The 17,893-nt window shown below is 35.9% G+C and overlaps 1 protein-coding gene across 1 annotated transcript; it reads left to right on the forward strand.

Moving 5' to 3' along the window:
- Nucleotides 1-552: 552 nt before the first annotated feature.
- LOC100378040 (uncharacterized) lies at nt 553-12,819 on the forward strand. The gene is made up of 4 exons (XM_002740386.4): nt 553-697; nt 5,234-5,928; nt 6,165-6,614; nt 9,071-12,819. Exons 2-4 carry the CDS (start codon nt 5,241-5,243, stop codon nt 10,960-10,962), a joined length of 3,030 nt encoding a protein of 1,009 aa, XP_002740432.1. The 5' UTR covers nt 553-697; nt 5,234-5,240; the 3' UTR covers nt 10,963-12,819.
- The last annotated feature ends 5,074 nt before the right edge of the window (nt 12,820-17,893 follow it).

Consider the following 17,893-nt stretch of genomic DNA (forward strand, 5'->3'; position numbering starts at 1 on the left):
AACTGAGCAAATTAAAGCAGTCGTCAGATGGCCATAGCGTGTCATTGTTTACAAACAAGCGGCAGGTGATGACCCAATTGCTTTGAAGTTTTGCTCAACTTGTAAATATAATACTTTATTAATTTGGGGTGACCCATTTGAAATCTGGAAGTGAGCTGTACCTGAGAGCATGTATGAATGTTATACCCCTCCCCCTATAGGTGTGTGTTTTTTGGAATTTCTGTTTAGAAAAAAAAAATATTTTCTTACTAATATTACCTAATAATTTTTACCTTGATTTTGTTTTTTTCCAAAATTTGCCAGCCCGGCCATATTTCAAACAAGTAACCCCTTAAATATGACTATTATCTTTTTATAAGTTTTATAAGATTTGTAGATACTCAAAATGTTTATTTCGTCTTTTCAAATAAAAAACAAACAAACAAACAAATATTTGTTACCAGTCATGTATTAAAAAAAACCCGTTGTAATGACGCGTAATACATGTTTTCATCAACACATAAAAGAAGTGTTACTTCCTGTGAATACGCCCTCTGTAGTCACATAGTCACGATGACCTGTCTTCGATCGAAAGATCTGGACTGAACGCGAACTGTCTGGATTCAAAATGATTTTCTGACCAGTACTCAACAGACTGTCCGTCATACAACAGTTTTCGTTTATTATATTACACACTATCATACAAATAATATTTTGAGTAAGTATTTTTCAACTGTTATTATGCCAGTTTCTTTGATATTTCTACTGTTTTCTGTTTGTTTCTACCGTTTACCGCTGGCTGCCATTTTGTTTCCTCGTGAATGTTTAACCTTGGTGAGTTAGTAATTTTATAAAACTGCTAATTTTGTCTTAGTTTATCATCACGTTTAATGTTAAAATCGACAGTGATTTAACCCAACGACACTATAGAACATACCTGGATATGTGTACGCTGTGTGTAGTTATGCTGTAGTGTTATTTATGTGGTGTCTATTATTATTGCGACACTTTGCATTGCGATATCCGATACTCCCACATTTAATTCGTTATCATGATTATTATGCACATGATACAGCAAGATGTTGGTTACACGTCCACAATATACGATCACAATAAGAAAGTGTGAAATTATGTTATAATATGATCTAATATTCTATATTAATTAAACATTCCAGCCCAGTCCATGGATCTGGTAACGATGATAGTGTTAGGGTTTAGTCGCTAGGACTTACAAATTACAGATAATAATGCTAAGAACTGTAGATCACAATTTAAACATGTATAGCAGTGGTGTAGGGTTACATTTTATGGTATGCTTGATCTAAAACTGAATGTGAATTTCCTCTCAAAATCTGATTATAACCTAAACCAGGTTCACACATTCGTCAGAATTTCGTAATAATTTTGGAAAAAATATTATATGATTATTATATGTAACTGAATGATATTTTTAAACGTGCAACACCTTTTACCATAAAAACCAATGGCAAATTGCTAAACAATTGCCATTTTCATGGGTATTTGACACATAATTATTAGTGCCAAGAGAAGTTTGGTGACCAGATTTTGTGAGTAACAGCATTATATTTATTTACTTATTGACACTTACACAATCCCCGGAAAGGAAGAAAATATATTAAATAACAAAATATATAACAAAATATAATCATTAAAATACTAAATAATACCAAATCAATCACTAAAATACCAAATAATATAAGATTACTAAAATGACAGCAGGCATTAAGATGTCAAGTAAGACCTTGCTTCCTAAGAATAAAGCCATATGGTAGAACTCATGACCAGAAGTTTTAGTGGTAGCCAATTACCTTAAGGACCCCCCCCCCCCCCCAAATAGCCAACTAATGGTCTATTTCTTGCTGTGCTGACGCCCAAACACAAAACATGTTTACCCCTGGTATGTATTTTTGGCTCAGTTGTTGTAGTAACTGTGTAGGTATTTAACTTTATTGATATTGTAACATTGTAACGCTAGATTCTTGTCACAAGTCAGAACAAAGAAAGTTTGAATTTTCATAAGATCTGGGTGTGGGTATATCGTGTAAATACATGTTTACATAAATATACTGGTATATGGTATTAGAGTGTAACCGTTGCCATTAAATAATCTCAAACTCAAACCGTTGCCAACTGTGTCTGTAACATGTTTGTGCGATTTAACAGACCATACATTTATGAATGAATCATGGCTGCATGACAAATATTGTATGTTGCTTATTATTTAAAAAAAAATGTCACTTGCTTGAAAATTTTGCTTTTACATCCATAATTAGGTAATATTTCCATGACGTCACCAACCTGACAGTTAACCAAATGGCTTATCACCGGATGTACCGCACAAACAATTTTCTGTTGTGTTTACCAGAGATTGGATAAGTTGTGCAGTCAACCAATTCAAAAATTGTTTGTTGCCTTATTTACCAAGTTATTGTCAATGACCCTTGATGACTGTCATGACCTTAGGATTGTATTGTTCAACGTCTAGATAGTGCATGTAGTAACATTGTTCAGTTTATGATTCTTAACGTGAAACAAATATTTTGTGCTACATTGGTTGTGAAATATTCTTTGAAATTATGACTCAACTATTTTAACCTGGGTTGAATCATATACATTTGTATTGTTCTAAGTAAGTGTTGTCTGGCTATATACGTTATCTCAGTCATTGTATACATACATGTAGGGCCATGTGTGAAGTTAAGTGTTCAATCAAACCTACAAAGCTCGCATGTCAGTGGCCTCTGTCTGGCAAGTTTGAAATTATACTTAAATATATAAAATTGTCTTTTTTTTGGCAATATTAATTAGTGACAGACCACCTGACTAAGTTTTAAAACCAAGTTAGGAAAAGGAAAGATTTCTATTGATTTTGTGATATTTTATCAATGTTGTTGCGTATGTGGACAAAGTCCATTCACTTTGCGGCAACCAAGGTATTTTTGACATTCATTCACCCTCAAATAGCTTTGATAAATATGTCGGGCCCATCATTTAGAGCGTGAAAGCAGTCAGATCATTTGTTAAAATAATTACCATCCACTATAAATAATGGTTTATTTGTTAAACCAAAGTAAAATTCACTATGTGTGTTAGCTAAGGAATACATTCATGTTTTATTTAACAAGTGAATATGGTGGTAAATTTGATCTGCTACCATGGAAGACGAAGTAAAAAAATAAATTCTAGGTCTCCTGTATGTTTGACTACATGCCTACCATTATTTTTAGTTGCCACTTTTCAGGTGGGTTAGTAAAATAACCCATCCCATAAAACCTTACATTTTTGTGTAACATTTGAAGAACTGAGGAACGCTATAACCTGTGCTGTATAGAGACCAGTTATTGAAATGGCTACTATGACATTTGAAATGAAAAGGTCAAGTAAAATAAACTGTAAGGCGTCCAGATATATCACCTGCCAGACTTTTTTTTTTCATTTTTGTAAAAGTATTTTTAGGTTTGATGGAGATATTTTGTCTAACTTGGTTGTTGTAATTCCTAATCCCTAATCCTGCACTCTTAAGGGGTATTGCTCATTGCAACTGTGTGCAGTTTTATGACGTTTGTATAAATAAACATATACAATACAAGTATATGTTGCTATGTGTATTGAATGTTCATGTACCACCACTTTTGATTATTTGGAGATCCGGTTATTGTTATTCCAGATCATTTGAATTGTACTAAAATGCTCTATGTAGAAAAAGTCTGAATAAACAAACAATAATTGTCTACAGTTAGAGACATTTATTAAAACAAATTTTTTTTTTTTTGCACACAACCATACTCAAAAAGAACAGAACCTACTCCCAGTAGCATACAATGTACATGTACGTACAAATCTGTGAAAATGTGTTGCTAGACAAAATTGTAACAGCTTCTGCCTCATCCATATTGTTTTCGATAGCAATAATGCCAGCTTGGTTGCTGGCTAGTTTTTTATGCACATCTCAAGACTGTTACAGACCATAATGTGATTATTAAAACTGGTTTGATCAAACTATTTTAACAAGAGTGTGCTGTTTGGCTAAATGCGTGCAGCAAACTAGTAACTCAAACTGTATTTACCAGGTAGTAGCATTTTTCTACTCACTAGCAACTGTGTCCTGCACATCAGATGCATCAGTACATATACTGTTTAATTTATAGTTTTCTATTTGTTATACGTCAGTTTATACAATTGGGTGAGGTAAATTGAATGTGAATTTCTGATTTTATCTATATTCAACATGTCCCTCAGTAATAGTTTGAGGTCTCCTATTGATGTTGAGTTGACCCAACTTGCTTCAATCACATAATGAATTTGAGATTTGCCTACATGGAGCAAATCAGTCAGCAATTTTGCTAGCAATGTCACCATTTTTGTATTCGAAAAATATGCTGACAGTAAAAATAAAGTCATCTGCAATACTAATTGACTTTCTGCGCATGTTAATTCTTAGATCATGTAGATGTATGGTAGATATAAAAGGATGAAACACAAAGAGAAAAACTATTAAGAAATTTAGTTGCTTACTTTTCTATTGTCTAATGTCGCAATTCATTTTGTTAAGTAAAATGATGTTTTGATAAGTAATGGTTTCACTTTCATTATAACATTGTCTGACACAAGAATGCTGCATGTGTGACTAGAATTTTGTTGTTCCTCAAACAAAATTTGCAACTACAGTACATGAATTTTGTTTTATACATGTACATGTGCAAATAATTTCTAATTACCGGTGACAATAGTTCTGTTGTCAAACTATTATTAACTTAAATCTAAATTCTCTTTGCTATTTGCAAATTCATCTTGGGACAAGCAAACGTCATATTTGACATAGGTGAACACATAATCATTCTACAGTATGTCTTCTCAATGGGATCAAAAATTTGATATGGTCCCCCAGAAATGGTTATGTATACAGGAGATTTCTGGTAACACAAAACATCTCTTCATTTATCCTTGCCATTTCTGACAAGGTTTTCATTTTTAGGGAATCAAAATTGCAGTGAAATCCCATAACCTAAATACTATTCTTGTAGTTTTATACGAGTTACATGTCTGTAAGATGGCATATGTACTACAAATTCAGCATAACGAATTGATGTATTGTATTTTTCACAGTCTATTTGAGCCATATGAAATTAAAATTAGTTTTATAAATTTCTAGTCTTTGTTAATGTCACCAACTGAATCCAGAATTTGTTTTTTAAATTTGTATAAATAATACTAATTTTCTTGCCTTTTGCAGATTTAAAATGGCAGAAAACAACATTCCTAAGGTGATACTTGTGTTTGACCGCTGGACCCTTGGTCAGACTGGATTACCAGCATATCATGTCAAATTTGCATGTGAATTGGCCAAAAAAAAGAAAGGTCTACTACAAGTTTATGCTACTGTTGTTGAAATAACTCCAGAGGAAAAGGCAGATGCTGAAAAATCTGGAGTACATATATTTGAACCAGTTGTACGGCCACATCTTATATCAAAACCTAATCCTGACTGGCTGTTACAGCATGAGTCATTCTTCCCGCAGTTTACTCCTCTTAAAAACGTGCGTTACCTTGTTGGGTATAACCCTGCTACAGCTGATCATACTGAAGACATTCGTAACATCAGATTCCCTTATGCCAAGGTCTACTATGTCAACAAGAATTTCCCAAAAGACTGCAGTGACTTAGAGTCACCATCTGCTGAAATTGAGAAGTTAGTAGAACAGATGGACATATGGAACAAGGAGTTTGAGGCAACACCACCTCCTGAAAGAGTGGAAGAGCCACCCCGCAAGAGATTCAGGGGTGCAGAACCAGAAGATAAGAATTCCCTAGTTAATCTTATTCGGTTTCTGCACCGGTATCATCCTGATTTTATTCCAGCTTTCTGTGCACGGTATGGACTAAAGGTGACCATAACCCCTCCACCACCTCCACTACCTGCTGCTCCAGGTATGTAGTATTTCTGGAAGTAATTGAAGAGTTGTTCATCTGCGGTATATATGTATTATTGATTTCAATGCACGACAACACCCATGTGCTACAGTCCTCTGACCATAGTAAAATTTCATGTAAACATGTAATTGTCGCATCTGTTTTTGACACATGCTGCAATGTCTGCTTTAAAAATGTTAACTGTAAAGTTTAAGTTAATATTATAGATGTTCTTGAATGTTTTTTTTCACCAGATTTGCTTGCAAAGCTTGGTCTTGACTTGGTAGCTATCAATGACCAACTGGAGAAAGAAAACCTAGAAGGAGAAGCTTTGGTGAGAAGGGAAAAAGAAATTGAAGAGTTCAAAGAGATTTGCCAGAGAGAACTAGTCATGAGATCTAGAGTTCTGATGCGAAGTATGGAAGGGGAGGAATCTGTAAAAAGACTCTGCCTTTACCATGGCCATGCATATCTTAGAGACTTTAAGGTAGCCACAATGACCCTCCATTTGGGATTCCCCAACTTCTTCTCACTTCTACAGTTCAAAGGGAAGTGTAGGATGCAAAAGTTTGCCAGGGACTTGGAGCCTAAATTTGTCACATATGCCATGAAGCTTGAAGCAGAACGCTTGAATTTGCCACTCAAACTCCGTGTATCATACGTATTTGAAGAATGCAGAGCAATTGAAGGCTTCTTCACTAGAAGTAAGTATAACAACACTAAAATGTTTTGTGCTAATCTTTGTAAATACTGTTAATGCATTAATCATTCACTAGGTTTTAATTTCACTGATAAGTAGAATTCACTTAATTAAATCCATTTCAATTACAGTAGAACTTTAAGTGGAAATTTTGTGAAAATGAATGCTTATATAGTCTCCCTCCCACTATCATTATGTACTACCTTAGGATTATACAAATAAGCAGCCCTTATTTCATGTAGTCTCATTCAGCAGTATATATACTGGATTCATTATCATGTATCGTATTTATCTGTGTACGCTCCCACGGTCCTGAACATGGAAAATTGCCAAAAAATAGGGGCAGGGGTTTGCCCGGACATGCCCCTGCCATACGTGGCTCTCCGTACGCTGTAATATTTGCATGAATTGTTTCTAAGGAAACACAAACCAAACGACCCTTTTCAGGGCCACGACGTACTTCAAAAAGAGAACTACCGTAAAATTCCCAATTGAGGCCGCAGCTTTAATTAAAATTCAGTTTTTCAATGGACGAATTCAGATGCGTGAAGTCTTGGTGCGGCTTTAATTAGAGCATGCACTTCAGTAACAGTGGGAAATTTTGTAAAAAAAACAAAGGCCAGAAGGGATAATGATATGCTAATGAGATGCACGACACTCGATTGCAACTTTGTTGCCATTCTAAGCGCATTTTTGGATTAACACACAGACGAACTTGTACACAAACAAAATTTCACACTGTATAGCATACTGTATGCATTTGCAGATTACGGTACTGTATACTACAATCTCCTGAATAGACTAATTCGTTAGCACCGGTATAGGTCACAACTGAAAGACAGCCGTCTGACACAGTCGATTGTGTTTGACTACTGGCATGTTCGATTTCGGCAGAGTGATTGTACATTCAATGTTTAATTTAGACATCGGGGAAATTAAATTAAAAAAATAAAAAAAGTCAATAAAAAAAAAATGTTCACATGATAAAAAAAAATACTAAAAAATATTGTTTAATGTAATGTAATTTATTTTCTTATTTTTTTTGATAACGAAAATTATATTCTAAAAGAAGTAAAAACAAAAACGAATGCATTCTTAGTAGCAAATGATCATGGTAACTGTCATGCTGCGTTTCACACAAGTGAATAACTTACTTGTTTTCGAAGTGTTACAATTGCTGATTATTACTCAGTAGTGATTACAATAACGTACAAAAAATAAATTTGTTGAATTGTTGTGAAAATTCAACTTAGTTTCACCGCAAGCGAATGATTTCGGTCACATATAAATGCTCGATCCGATACAATATCCGCCATGTTTGTTAAAACATCTTTAGTGACTTTTTTTTGACCTGATAGGTCAAGTCGCTAATTAACCAATCGAAACGCTGGATGGTGCCAACTTGATTAAATTACCATAGCTCATTCAAATATGTCAATGTAGTTCAGCATCCTCATGGTAAACGAAACACTGAAGAGATTTACCGTTGTTGTAGTGCGATCGTTTGGCTTTGATTTTGATGATTTTTTTTTAAATCAAGAAATTAGTTGTTTTCGAAAGATAAGCTGAGCATTGAAAAAGAATTTAACACTTTTGACGATAATAACAGCTCATTGTCGAAACGCAGTTTACCTATTCACGCTACCCCACAATAAACCTGTACTCTGGAATAATCGTCAATGACTATGGATAACCTAAATTAGACTAATCTAAGCGTCAGGAATCATTGAAATGTTCGAAAAATTATGCCTTAATTTAAAATTAAATGGTATATCTTTTTCTGAAATATGTGATGGTTGTTTGGTTCGTGAAAGTTTGACGTGCGGCTTATATTGCAGGCTTTTTCCTCGGATCAAAACTTGTCAATTTCAATATGAAACAATGTCTCAAGTTAGGGGTAGGGGGTGCGCGTTTGCTTGGGCATGGGCGCTTACCCAGATAAATACGATATACCATTGCCTAGATGCCTCAAAAATTCAGCAGATTTTACTTTTCAGAGAAAATAGTAAAATTAAAACCCTGTGAATAATGAATTTACAGTATTTTTGAAGGGAAACAGGACATTAATATAGTGAATCGCTTCAAAGGCTTTACAAATTTTTTACTGTCACTGCCATATTGTTTTAAACCCCAAAACAGCTAAGTTGCTGACTGGTCTTATGATCATTGCATGATTATAACTGGTTATATCAACTGGTTTACAGGGGTGTGCCATTCATATAAATGCGTGCATTCACTATCTTTACACTGCACACTAGACACACCGGCAACTGATATGTGACACAACTTGTGAGACTGCCTCAGTACAATACAACGATCGTTTGACCCAATGATCTCCAGACATGCATGGCAAACCAGTCTACTTGGCTGGCAGTATTGGTGTTTTGAGCAATATTAATTACAGTAATCAAAATGTCTGCAATTAGTTTGTATCATTTGTTTTGACTGCTTTATCTGCAGGGGATGGTGGAGGTGGTCGGTTTTTTGAAAAGGATACAAAAAGTGATGACTCTGACAAAGATGATTCAGATTCAGATGATGAGCCACTCACACTGACTGAAGAAGAAAAACTATTATTGGCAGCAGATTCTGATGATGACAGTGAAGAAAACAGTACTGTGAAAGTAACAAATAAGAGCATAGATAAGGATGATGGGTCTGCAGGTAAAGATGAACAAAAAGAAGCTGGAGCATCAGTTTCAGTAGCAGAACCCTCACGAACGGATTTTTCAGCAGATGGTGACTCGGTAGATTCAGGTGTGGAAGGAATGGAGGTGGATGACCTCGCGTTGCAATCCCCTGAAACCTCACCTTCTGTAAAAGAGTTGAATGAACAGGTAGATATGGAAGTAGATTATTCTTCCACTGAATCAACAAAAAGTTGTACGAAGTCTGAAACTAAATGTCTGCCGCTGGCTACTAAAGATCATCTACCAGTAAGTTGTACTCTTGGCCAGGACTTACAGTTATCAACACCACAAGCTTCAACTAGTCAGAAAAATGAGGTTAAGAAGGAATTATCATGTTCAGATGCTAAACTGCATTCCAATTCTTCTGATGAATCGTACAACCTTTCAATTCCACTTGCATCATCAATGTGTGAGCAACCTCTGGGTTCTAACAAGACATCAACAAGTATATGCAAAAAAACAGAAAAAACTTCTTTGAGTGCTGATACTGAACACAATCCAGTTGCGTCAACAAGTACTTGCAAGGAACCACAAAAGTCATTAGAATCTTATAATGATGAACTCTTAAATCCAGTCGCATCAACAAGCACTGGTAGAGAAACTGAAGAAGTGACAACAGATAGTGAACTTCTCAATTCTGACAATGACATACTCGTGAATCAAGTTGGATCAATAAGCTCGGACAAAGATACTGAAGAACTGACAGAAACAGGTAGTGAACCTTTCAATTCTGCAGTGTCAACAAGCTTAGAACCACAACAGTCAACATCTTCTGACATCAAGATACTGATGAATCCAGCTGCATCAACGAGCACTGGCAAAGAAACTGCATCACCACGAACACATGGTGAATTCGATGATCCAGTTGGATCAACAAGTACTTCTAAGGAGCTGCAACTATCAACATCTTCTGATGACAAACTCTCAAATCCAATTGCATCAACAAGCTCTAGTGAAGATACTGAAGAATTGACAACAGATCTTCTAAATCCTGTGGCATCAACAAGCAAAGAACCACAACAATTATCCACTTCTGATGATGAACTGATTAATCCAGTGGCATCTACAAGCACTGGTAAAGAAACAGTATCATCACAAACACTCGAGGAATGCCAAGATCCAGTTGCATCAACAAGTACTTGCAAAGAACACCAGTCCTCTCCTGGATCAATGCTTTCAAATGATGATCTACTGAACCCAGTAGCATCAACAAGTTCCGTCGATGAACCTGGTCCAGCCCTACCAATAATACCAGTTAGAATACCTATTAATCCCAGCATAGCTGAGGTTGCAATGCGTCTGAATCCTGCCAGGCCAGAGGAACCAAAAGAGTCAAAAGAAGCAATAAAAATGATCTCTCAGCTAGTTCCAGTGAATTATCCATTGCTCTATGAGAAGGCAACTCAGCTGAGGGCAGAAATACTCAGAATTGAGAACAACATGACCACCAATCAGCCAAATGACGACGGAGAACAGGAAATGCATGGCCAGGTCAAGATGCTGATTGATCGCATTGACAAATTGAGGTCTGAGATAATGGAAGCTCATTCATTGTCAACCACTTCAACGCATGTCACTAAAAACAACAGCATATTAGACTTTGAACTTCAAAATGTTCAGAATGAATTTTTCAAGAAAAGGGAGCAATTTGAAGAGGTCTAACAATTTGAATTTTAAAGTACAGAAATCTCCAGCCTAAAATTGGTGCTCCAATTTGATGTAGATTAAATGGAAAAGTGTATGTGTATTATAATTTAGAATTGTATGCGCATGTTGTATATCTGGTTAAGAAATCACAATTTATAAATATGCATTGGCTAAAGGAGAAATTCCCTTTTATTTCTAACCAGGTTTAGTGCTAACATTAATTACTAGTACCAGGTATTTTGACTTGCTTTTTTTGGTATGTAAAAACATGCATTTGAATTGTGTGTAAATAGCAACCCATAGACCAATATGCATATATGTTGCTGTGTGTCATGTAAGAACATTGAATGTGTGATATTTGATCACAATTGTCCATCAATAACACAAGTAACATGTTTTTGAATTTTGTAATGTACTAAAACGTGATCAACAAGCTAAACTTATTATTCCATCAAGGTATGCGTATGATTTTATCTTGGCAAGTCATGATATTATACTGTGATGTACATCATAGTATTTGTATAGTCTGGTGATGTACACTGTAAACAGATTTAATTTTGTTAGAGAAACCATTTTACAAGTCCTGAAACATTTCATTGGTTTCTAAGACGGGGAGTTGCAGTGGTGAAATTTCATTACAAATACACATGTATACAGGTAAATAGAGTTTCTAGTGCCCAAAATGAATGGTGGTAATTACAACTATTAGCACCTGTTTAACTACTGTGATACTTATTAATATGGCATTTGTATAATAATATGAGGTTATTACGAGAATACCTCATACACAAAGACAGTACAGCTTGAGTATTGACCGACACGTAGCGGAGGTTGATGCGCGGGCGTACTGTCTGAGTGCATACTTTGAGGTATTCTCGCAATAACCTTATTGTACATCTTTTCCTTCCAAGGATACATCATGGGAATTCCAAATTTCAAAATGTTTAGAACAGAATCAGCGAACTTCTTCATGTTGAATCCGGTCAAACTCTGGTGGCAGCCATGTTTGTTTTTATTATTAGAGGGTGTGTAATCATTCCATATTTGGAATTTGTATTTCCAAATATGGTAGGATGAAAATACCCCGTAAAATACGTACAGTTACGGATGTAACTTATGGTGTCACAAATGTATAATAATGGTCATTATACCTTTAAATTATAACTATCTTATAAATTGTTAATGCTCATTAATGAAACATTCAACTAACTTGTTTTTGTATGCGTTTTTGTAAAATTTATTTGATATTCATGGAATACAACAATATATAGAATTGTATATGAAGCAGTGTTGAAATTCAAGGATGTGTAAAAGGAATTGCCTTTTTATTTTTGTGGATAAGCAGTATTAATATCTTATAAAAAAAAAATTCATTGTCGTGCAGAAGAGTAAAGGGGGACTGATTTTTGAAAAAAGTTTTTCTGGGTGGTGGGTCATACTTCATAAACATTTCTGCTTTTTGTTCATTGAAACAACTCTGTTACCAGTTCTTTATTTAACTTTTTTTTTATAAACAAATGACCCCTCAACATGCGACAATTGACCTTGTATTAATTTTGTTTCCAAATTCAATACATTTACATTCAAAACAAAAATGTAGTACTTTAATAATAAAAATAAGTTTGTGCTTCATCCCACCTGTGTTTTACATATATTTAGTTTGACCTCCACCCAAATAAATTAGTAGAGATATTCATTATTTGTTTGTGCCCTGCAAGGAGACTTCTTCATTTGTAGTAAATGCTTTCTTTTTTGTCGACTTTCAACTTGAAGATTTATATAATGAGCATTTACAATAAATATTGCTTGTATGATTACAAGCTTGCATTTGTATAACAGTAACTACTAAATAAATGCTTGAATAATTGTAAATTATAATGTGTTTGATTTTAAGGCAAAATCTTTTGGACTACTTTGCAGTCGGGCAGACATAACTAATTGATAAACTGGGGACTGTAATAAAACAGTTCAGGATTAATTTTTAGCTCTGCTGTTGACTTTGTTGAGCAGAGCTTATCATACGAGTTATTGTCAGTCGTCGTTCCTGTCAACTTTTTACTTTTTCGACTCCTTCTTGGGTAGATCTCTTAGATTTGTTCATTTCATGATATTTTCAATTCTCTAATTTTGGTGAATATTTGTAATTTTGGGTAAAAAGTGATATTTTCGACTTCTTAAAAACCAAAATTCCAAATGCTTTGATATTACATATATAGGTACTACATGTGGACCTCTCTCAGATTAGTTCATTTTGTAATGATATCGTTAATTATCTAATTTTGGTGAATATTTTTGTAATTTTGGGTAAAAAGTGTTATTTTCGACTTCTTGTTGAAAACCCCAAGTCCAAATGCTTTGATATTATATGTATAGGTACAGTACTACATGTGGACCTCCCTCAGACTTGTTCATTTTGTGATATCTTCGATTCTCTAATTTTAGTGAATATTTTTGTAATTTTTGGTGAAAAGTGATATTTTCGAATTCTTGTTAAAAAAAAACAAGTCAGATTGCTTTGATACTATACATATTGTTCATTTTCTAATGATATCTTCAGTTTTTTAGTTTAAATATGCATTGCTAACAGTGTAGCTATCTCAGCCGACAGGCTGCTTGTTTTGTACTACTCGTAACGCATTAGGTTAGATTGGAAATTGAAAGTGTTCAAAATGTGAATATTAGCACAATTACTCATTTGTGTATGGTTTTTCCTTCAAGAGCAATCCCATGTGATCCGATCAAACCACCATTTTGGATTTCAAGATAGCCTTCCCTCAACAAGGCAAAGGAAGTACTGTAAAATGATTAATTTTCACTGGGTTTTAATTTCTCTGATTTAGCATTTCAGGCATATTCATTGGCTTTTTTAAATTCACGGTTTGAATAACTTGCAGGTGGCTGTAAAACATGTTTATGTGTTGTCAGTTCAAAGCTCACAACAGAATATGCATTATTCTATCATAGTTGTGAAGAAACAATGTGGCTATAAACTTTGCACAAAATATATTCTTTTCATTTTCACATAATCAACTGTTTACCTCAGAATGTCAATATTAGATTAAATAATTGATATTGAAATTGCCCTTAAAACAAACAAGGCTGTATGGCATAAACATGGTTTCCCTTCTACATCAAGGATATGCTATGTCATAGCTTTGTGGTACAAAAATCAGAATGTCATCTCCAATATGGCCATTGATCAGGCCATAGTCCCTCTATCCCGGTCTTGAAACTAATTGTCTAAGGTGTGAATTACCTGCTGTGCTCCGACTGTGCTGGGTATGGCTTTTCGTGAAGCATAGCCTCTTGATAGCAGAGCATTCTATTGAAACGATCGATTCATTGTTCCCTTCATATTACAACCGAAAAAAACCCATATGTTTTTATACTTAATATACAAACCCAACACAATTCTTTAGCCGTCAAGTTTTCCATAGTGGCATACAGACATTATTATTCGTGAATATCGCACTTAAATTTGAGGTACTCTGTCTGGGATCGCAACTTCTAACAACATTGATTGGTTGGCCCCTTTTATTCATCATGTGTTTTAGAAAGCTCATTGTTTTTTCGTTTATTGTATAGCTTAAACCTAGTTGTAGTTGGCAGATTGGTTTATTTTGCTTGATTTGTTATATTATATACAGTATACGCATCATATTTAGGCATCACTTTTTCCGTTAAAAATAAGATGGCCTCTTGTCGATTCGTTGCCATTTGAATTTGTGTGTCATTATTTTTGTTTCCAATCATACATTTGGAATGTAGTTTACAATGCTGGTGACATGTGAACAACATCCTGCAGTATCAATTCTTTAGCACAGCCAGAAATTTAGTAGGCAGTAGGTTTTTTTTCCCCGATGAGAAGTGATTTGCGGGCGCAATTTTGTTTCTGATTTACTGAACTAACTTGACACGTTGTCAGTGGGTTGGCTCCTTTTATAGTAAGAAAACTGCATTCAACCATAATATTTTTTTCAATGTGAATAGATATGTACATTTCTCTTGGATGTTTGTATTTTGATAAATCACGGTATTATGTTCTGTTCTGCGTGCAGTTTGTGATTGCAATGCTTAAGTTTGTGTACGCTCAGCTTCGTGGCTAATTATCAAGGTGTGAACGGTTTATTTGCCCTCAACCAGCCTTGGGATAATAGACTGAAGTGTTTCCAGACCGGGGATAGAGGGATTGTGATCAGGCCAATGAATAAATTAACATTTCAGAGGTGGAGGTGGTATTGGAATTGCATACAATGCTTCTGCCCTAATAAAAGGGATCATAGCTGGGCCAGAAGTTGTATCAGCAAAGACTTTAAAAGCTCAATTCACTCTGTTCAAATACCCACCATAGGCTCCGGTCTGTCAACATGACTATTTTGAACTCTAGGCATTAATCTGCGATTCAGCCAATGAGGGAGAGAGAAATCTTGGTAAGGGGAAGCCCGATGACCTCAAGATTTTCCTTCATGTCACGAACCACGTGACCGAGGCGCCACCATATTGCCTTTATCCTCACTCTAGTTTTTTCCCCGCCGGAGTGGGTGGCTCGATAAAAACGGTGCGATCAGTCATCCAGATTGTTTTTCCTGTTCGAGTTTTTTGTCTGACTTGCTGTTACCTGCGTGGCAGCAGACACTGGCTGGTAGGATGGTCTTTCTTATTATTTACCCCCCTGTCACATTTTTGTGTGCTTTGCTTATAAGAAAGAAAAAACTCTGGTGACGCAATTAGGCCACGTTGTTGGTTCTCTTTAACTGTAATTCGTTTCTCTCATGCATGTCTTGTTCATTTTTACCAATTTGTTTATAGAAATGGATAGCAAGAAAAGGTAACCTCCTTTTCTTTTCGTCACCCCAAAGATCGGGGCAATTGTATGGTAGTTGCCACCAGGAATTACCAGCTTACAACCCACATAGCAATGCTGTTTGTATTTCGACTGTGTGCGGGGCTCATGGTTTTGCCTAGAGATTTTTTGTAACAATTGGGGCTCTGAGGCCTGGGATGCGTTCCAAGTCTGCATGCAAATTACCGAGACTGAGCACGTCGCTTGGGTTTGCAGCAGTCACATGTACAGTAATGTAAGTGTGAATGAGTGGAGTCTACCGATGGCTCATGTACTGCGGTGACGAGTGAGAGGCCCGACAGTGAAGGTCCAGAGATTTCTGGGGAGGGGCTGCTGATCAGAGGGCTTCTTCGCAGTCTGCTTTTGCAGGTGGCGGTTTGCCCGATCATACCTGCAATGGGGAGGCTGTGCCTCTGGATGTTTTAACTCCTATGGGGCCTGTTGCGGATCACTCTGTGGATCCACTCTTGCACGGTGCCGGGTTTGCCTGTGAGACTCAGGCTTTGGTTGTGAACCTGCAGGGGCAAATTGCGTCCCTTATAGGTCGGGTAGACCAAATGCAGTTGACCCTTGCATTCACATGCAGGATGCTTCTTTCTGGGATGTTCAAACCCCCCCTCCAATCCCCAATCCGGAAGCAGTCACTCATGGTAGGGCTGTCACTTCTGGGATCCAGATGGCGGGATCCAAAGCAATACCGACTTCATGGCTCTCCTGGTCTGGCAGAGTGCTGGACATAGGGGGAACACACAAACTGTGTTGATGGGCGGACCTTGGTCCTCTACGAATGAGTGGCCTAAGTCCTTAGGGTGGGGCATTTTATGCTCAACGCTTTCTGCTTGACCAAGTGCTACCTGATCGAGCGGTGTTTGAGACCAGGGCCAGCAGAGTCTGGAATCAAATCTCACGTTCAGGCCAGATCCTTTGGTTTCTCCCGACCCCCAGTACCACAATTTTTGACTCCCGTGTGCAAAGCACAAAAAGGGAGTCTTTGCAGTTAGTGTGTCTGTATGTGTGTGTGGGCGTGTGTGTGTGTGTGTGTGTATATGTGTGTCCGTCTGTTCCACTGATATCTCAAGAACCATACATCAGTTTTTGATGAAACTTGGTGCATAGATGCTCTGGGCATGCGCAGATTTGATTAGGTTTTGGTAAAAATCCATGCATATTAATTACCTAATTTGCATGATAATTAGCTGATTTTTAGCTGTTCCATGACTGTTCCACTGATATCTAAAGAACCACTCTTTGGATTTTGATGAAACTTGGCACACAGATGCTCCAAACTAATGCGCAGATTTGATTAGTTTTGGGTAAAAATCTGTGCAATATTAATTACCTAATTTGCATAATGATTAATCAATTTTCGGCTTTTCCACTGATATCTCAAGTAGTAATCATCACATTTCAATGAAACTTGGTACATAGATGTCATAGGACACTGCACAAACCTGATAGTTTTTAGGATAATATCAGTATATATTAATTAGCTAATTTGCATAATTAATTAATTTTCAGCTTTTGATATTTCAAGTAGTAATCATCACATTTCAATGACACTTGGTACATAGACCTAATTAGCATAATTAATTAATTTTCAGCTTTTGATATTTCTGTAGTAAAATGTCACATTTCAGTGAAACTTGGTACATAGATGTCATAGGACACTGCACAGACCTGTAGTAATTGTCACATTTCAGTGAAACTTGGTACATAGATGTCATAGGACACTGCACAGACCTGATAGTTTTTAGGGTAATATCAGTATATATTAATTAGCTAATTTGCATAATTAATTAATTGTCAGCTTTTGATATTTCAAGTAGTAATCATCACATTTCAATGACACTTGGTACATAGATGTCATAGGACACTGCACAGACCTGATAGTTTTTAGGGTAATACGAGTACATATTAATTACCTAATTAGCATAATTAATTAATTTTCAGCTTTTGATATTTCTGTAGTAATTGTCACATTTCAGTGAAACTTGGTACATATATGTCATAGGACACTGCACAGACCTGATAATTTTTTGGGTAATATCAGTATATATTAATTAGCTAATTTGCATAATTAATTAATTTTCAGCTTTTGATATT

Source organism: Saccoglossus kowalevskii, chromosome 8 (genome assembly GCF_978046115.1).
Source record: "Saccoglossus kowalevskii chromosome 8, keSacKowa6.1, whole genome shotgun sequence".
NCBI lineage: Eukaryota > Metazoa > Hemichordata > Enteropneusta > Harrimaniidae > Saccoglossus > Saccoglossus kowalevskii.

Coding starts and splice junctions, on each gene's coding strand:
- LOC100378040 (XM_002740386.4), top strand. CDS start 5,241: ATGGCAGAAAACAACATTCCTAAGGTGATACTTGTGTTTGACCGCTGG. Junction 5,929..6,164: donor TCCACTACCTGCTGCTCCAG/GTATGTAGTATT, acceptor TTTTTTCACCAG/ATTTGCTTGCAAAGCTTGGT. Junction 6,615..9,070: donor TGAAGGCTTCTTCACTAGAA/GTAAGTATAACA, acceptor CTTTATCTGCAG/GGGATGGTGGAGGTGGTCGG.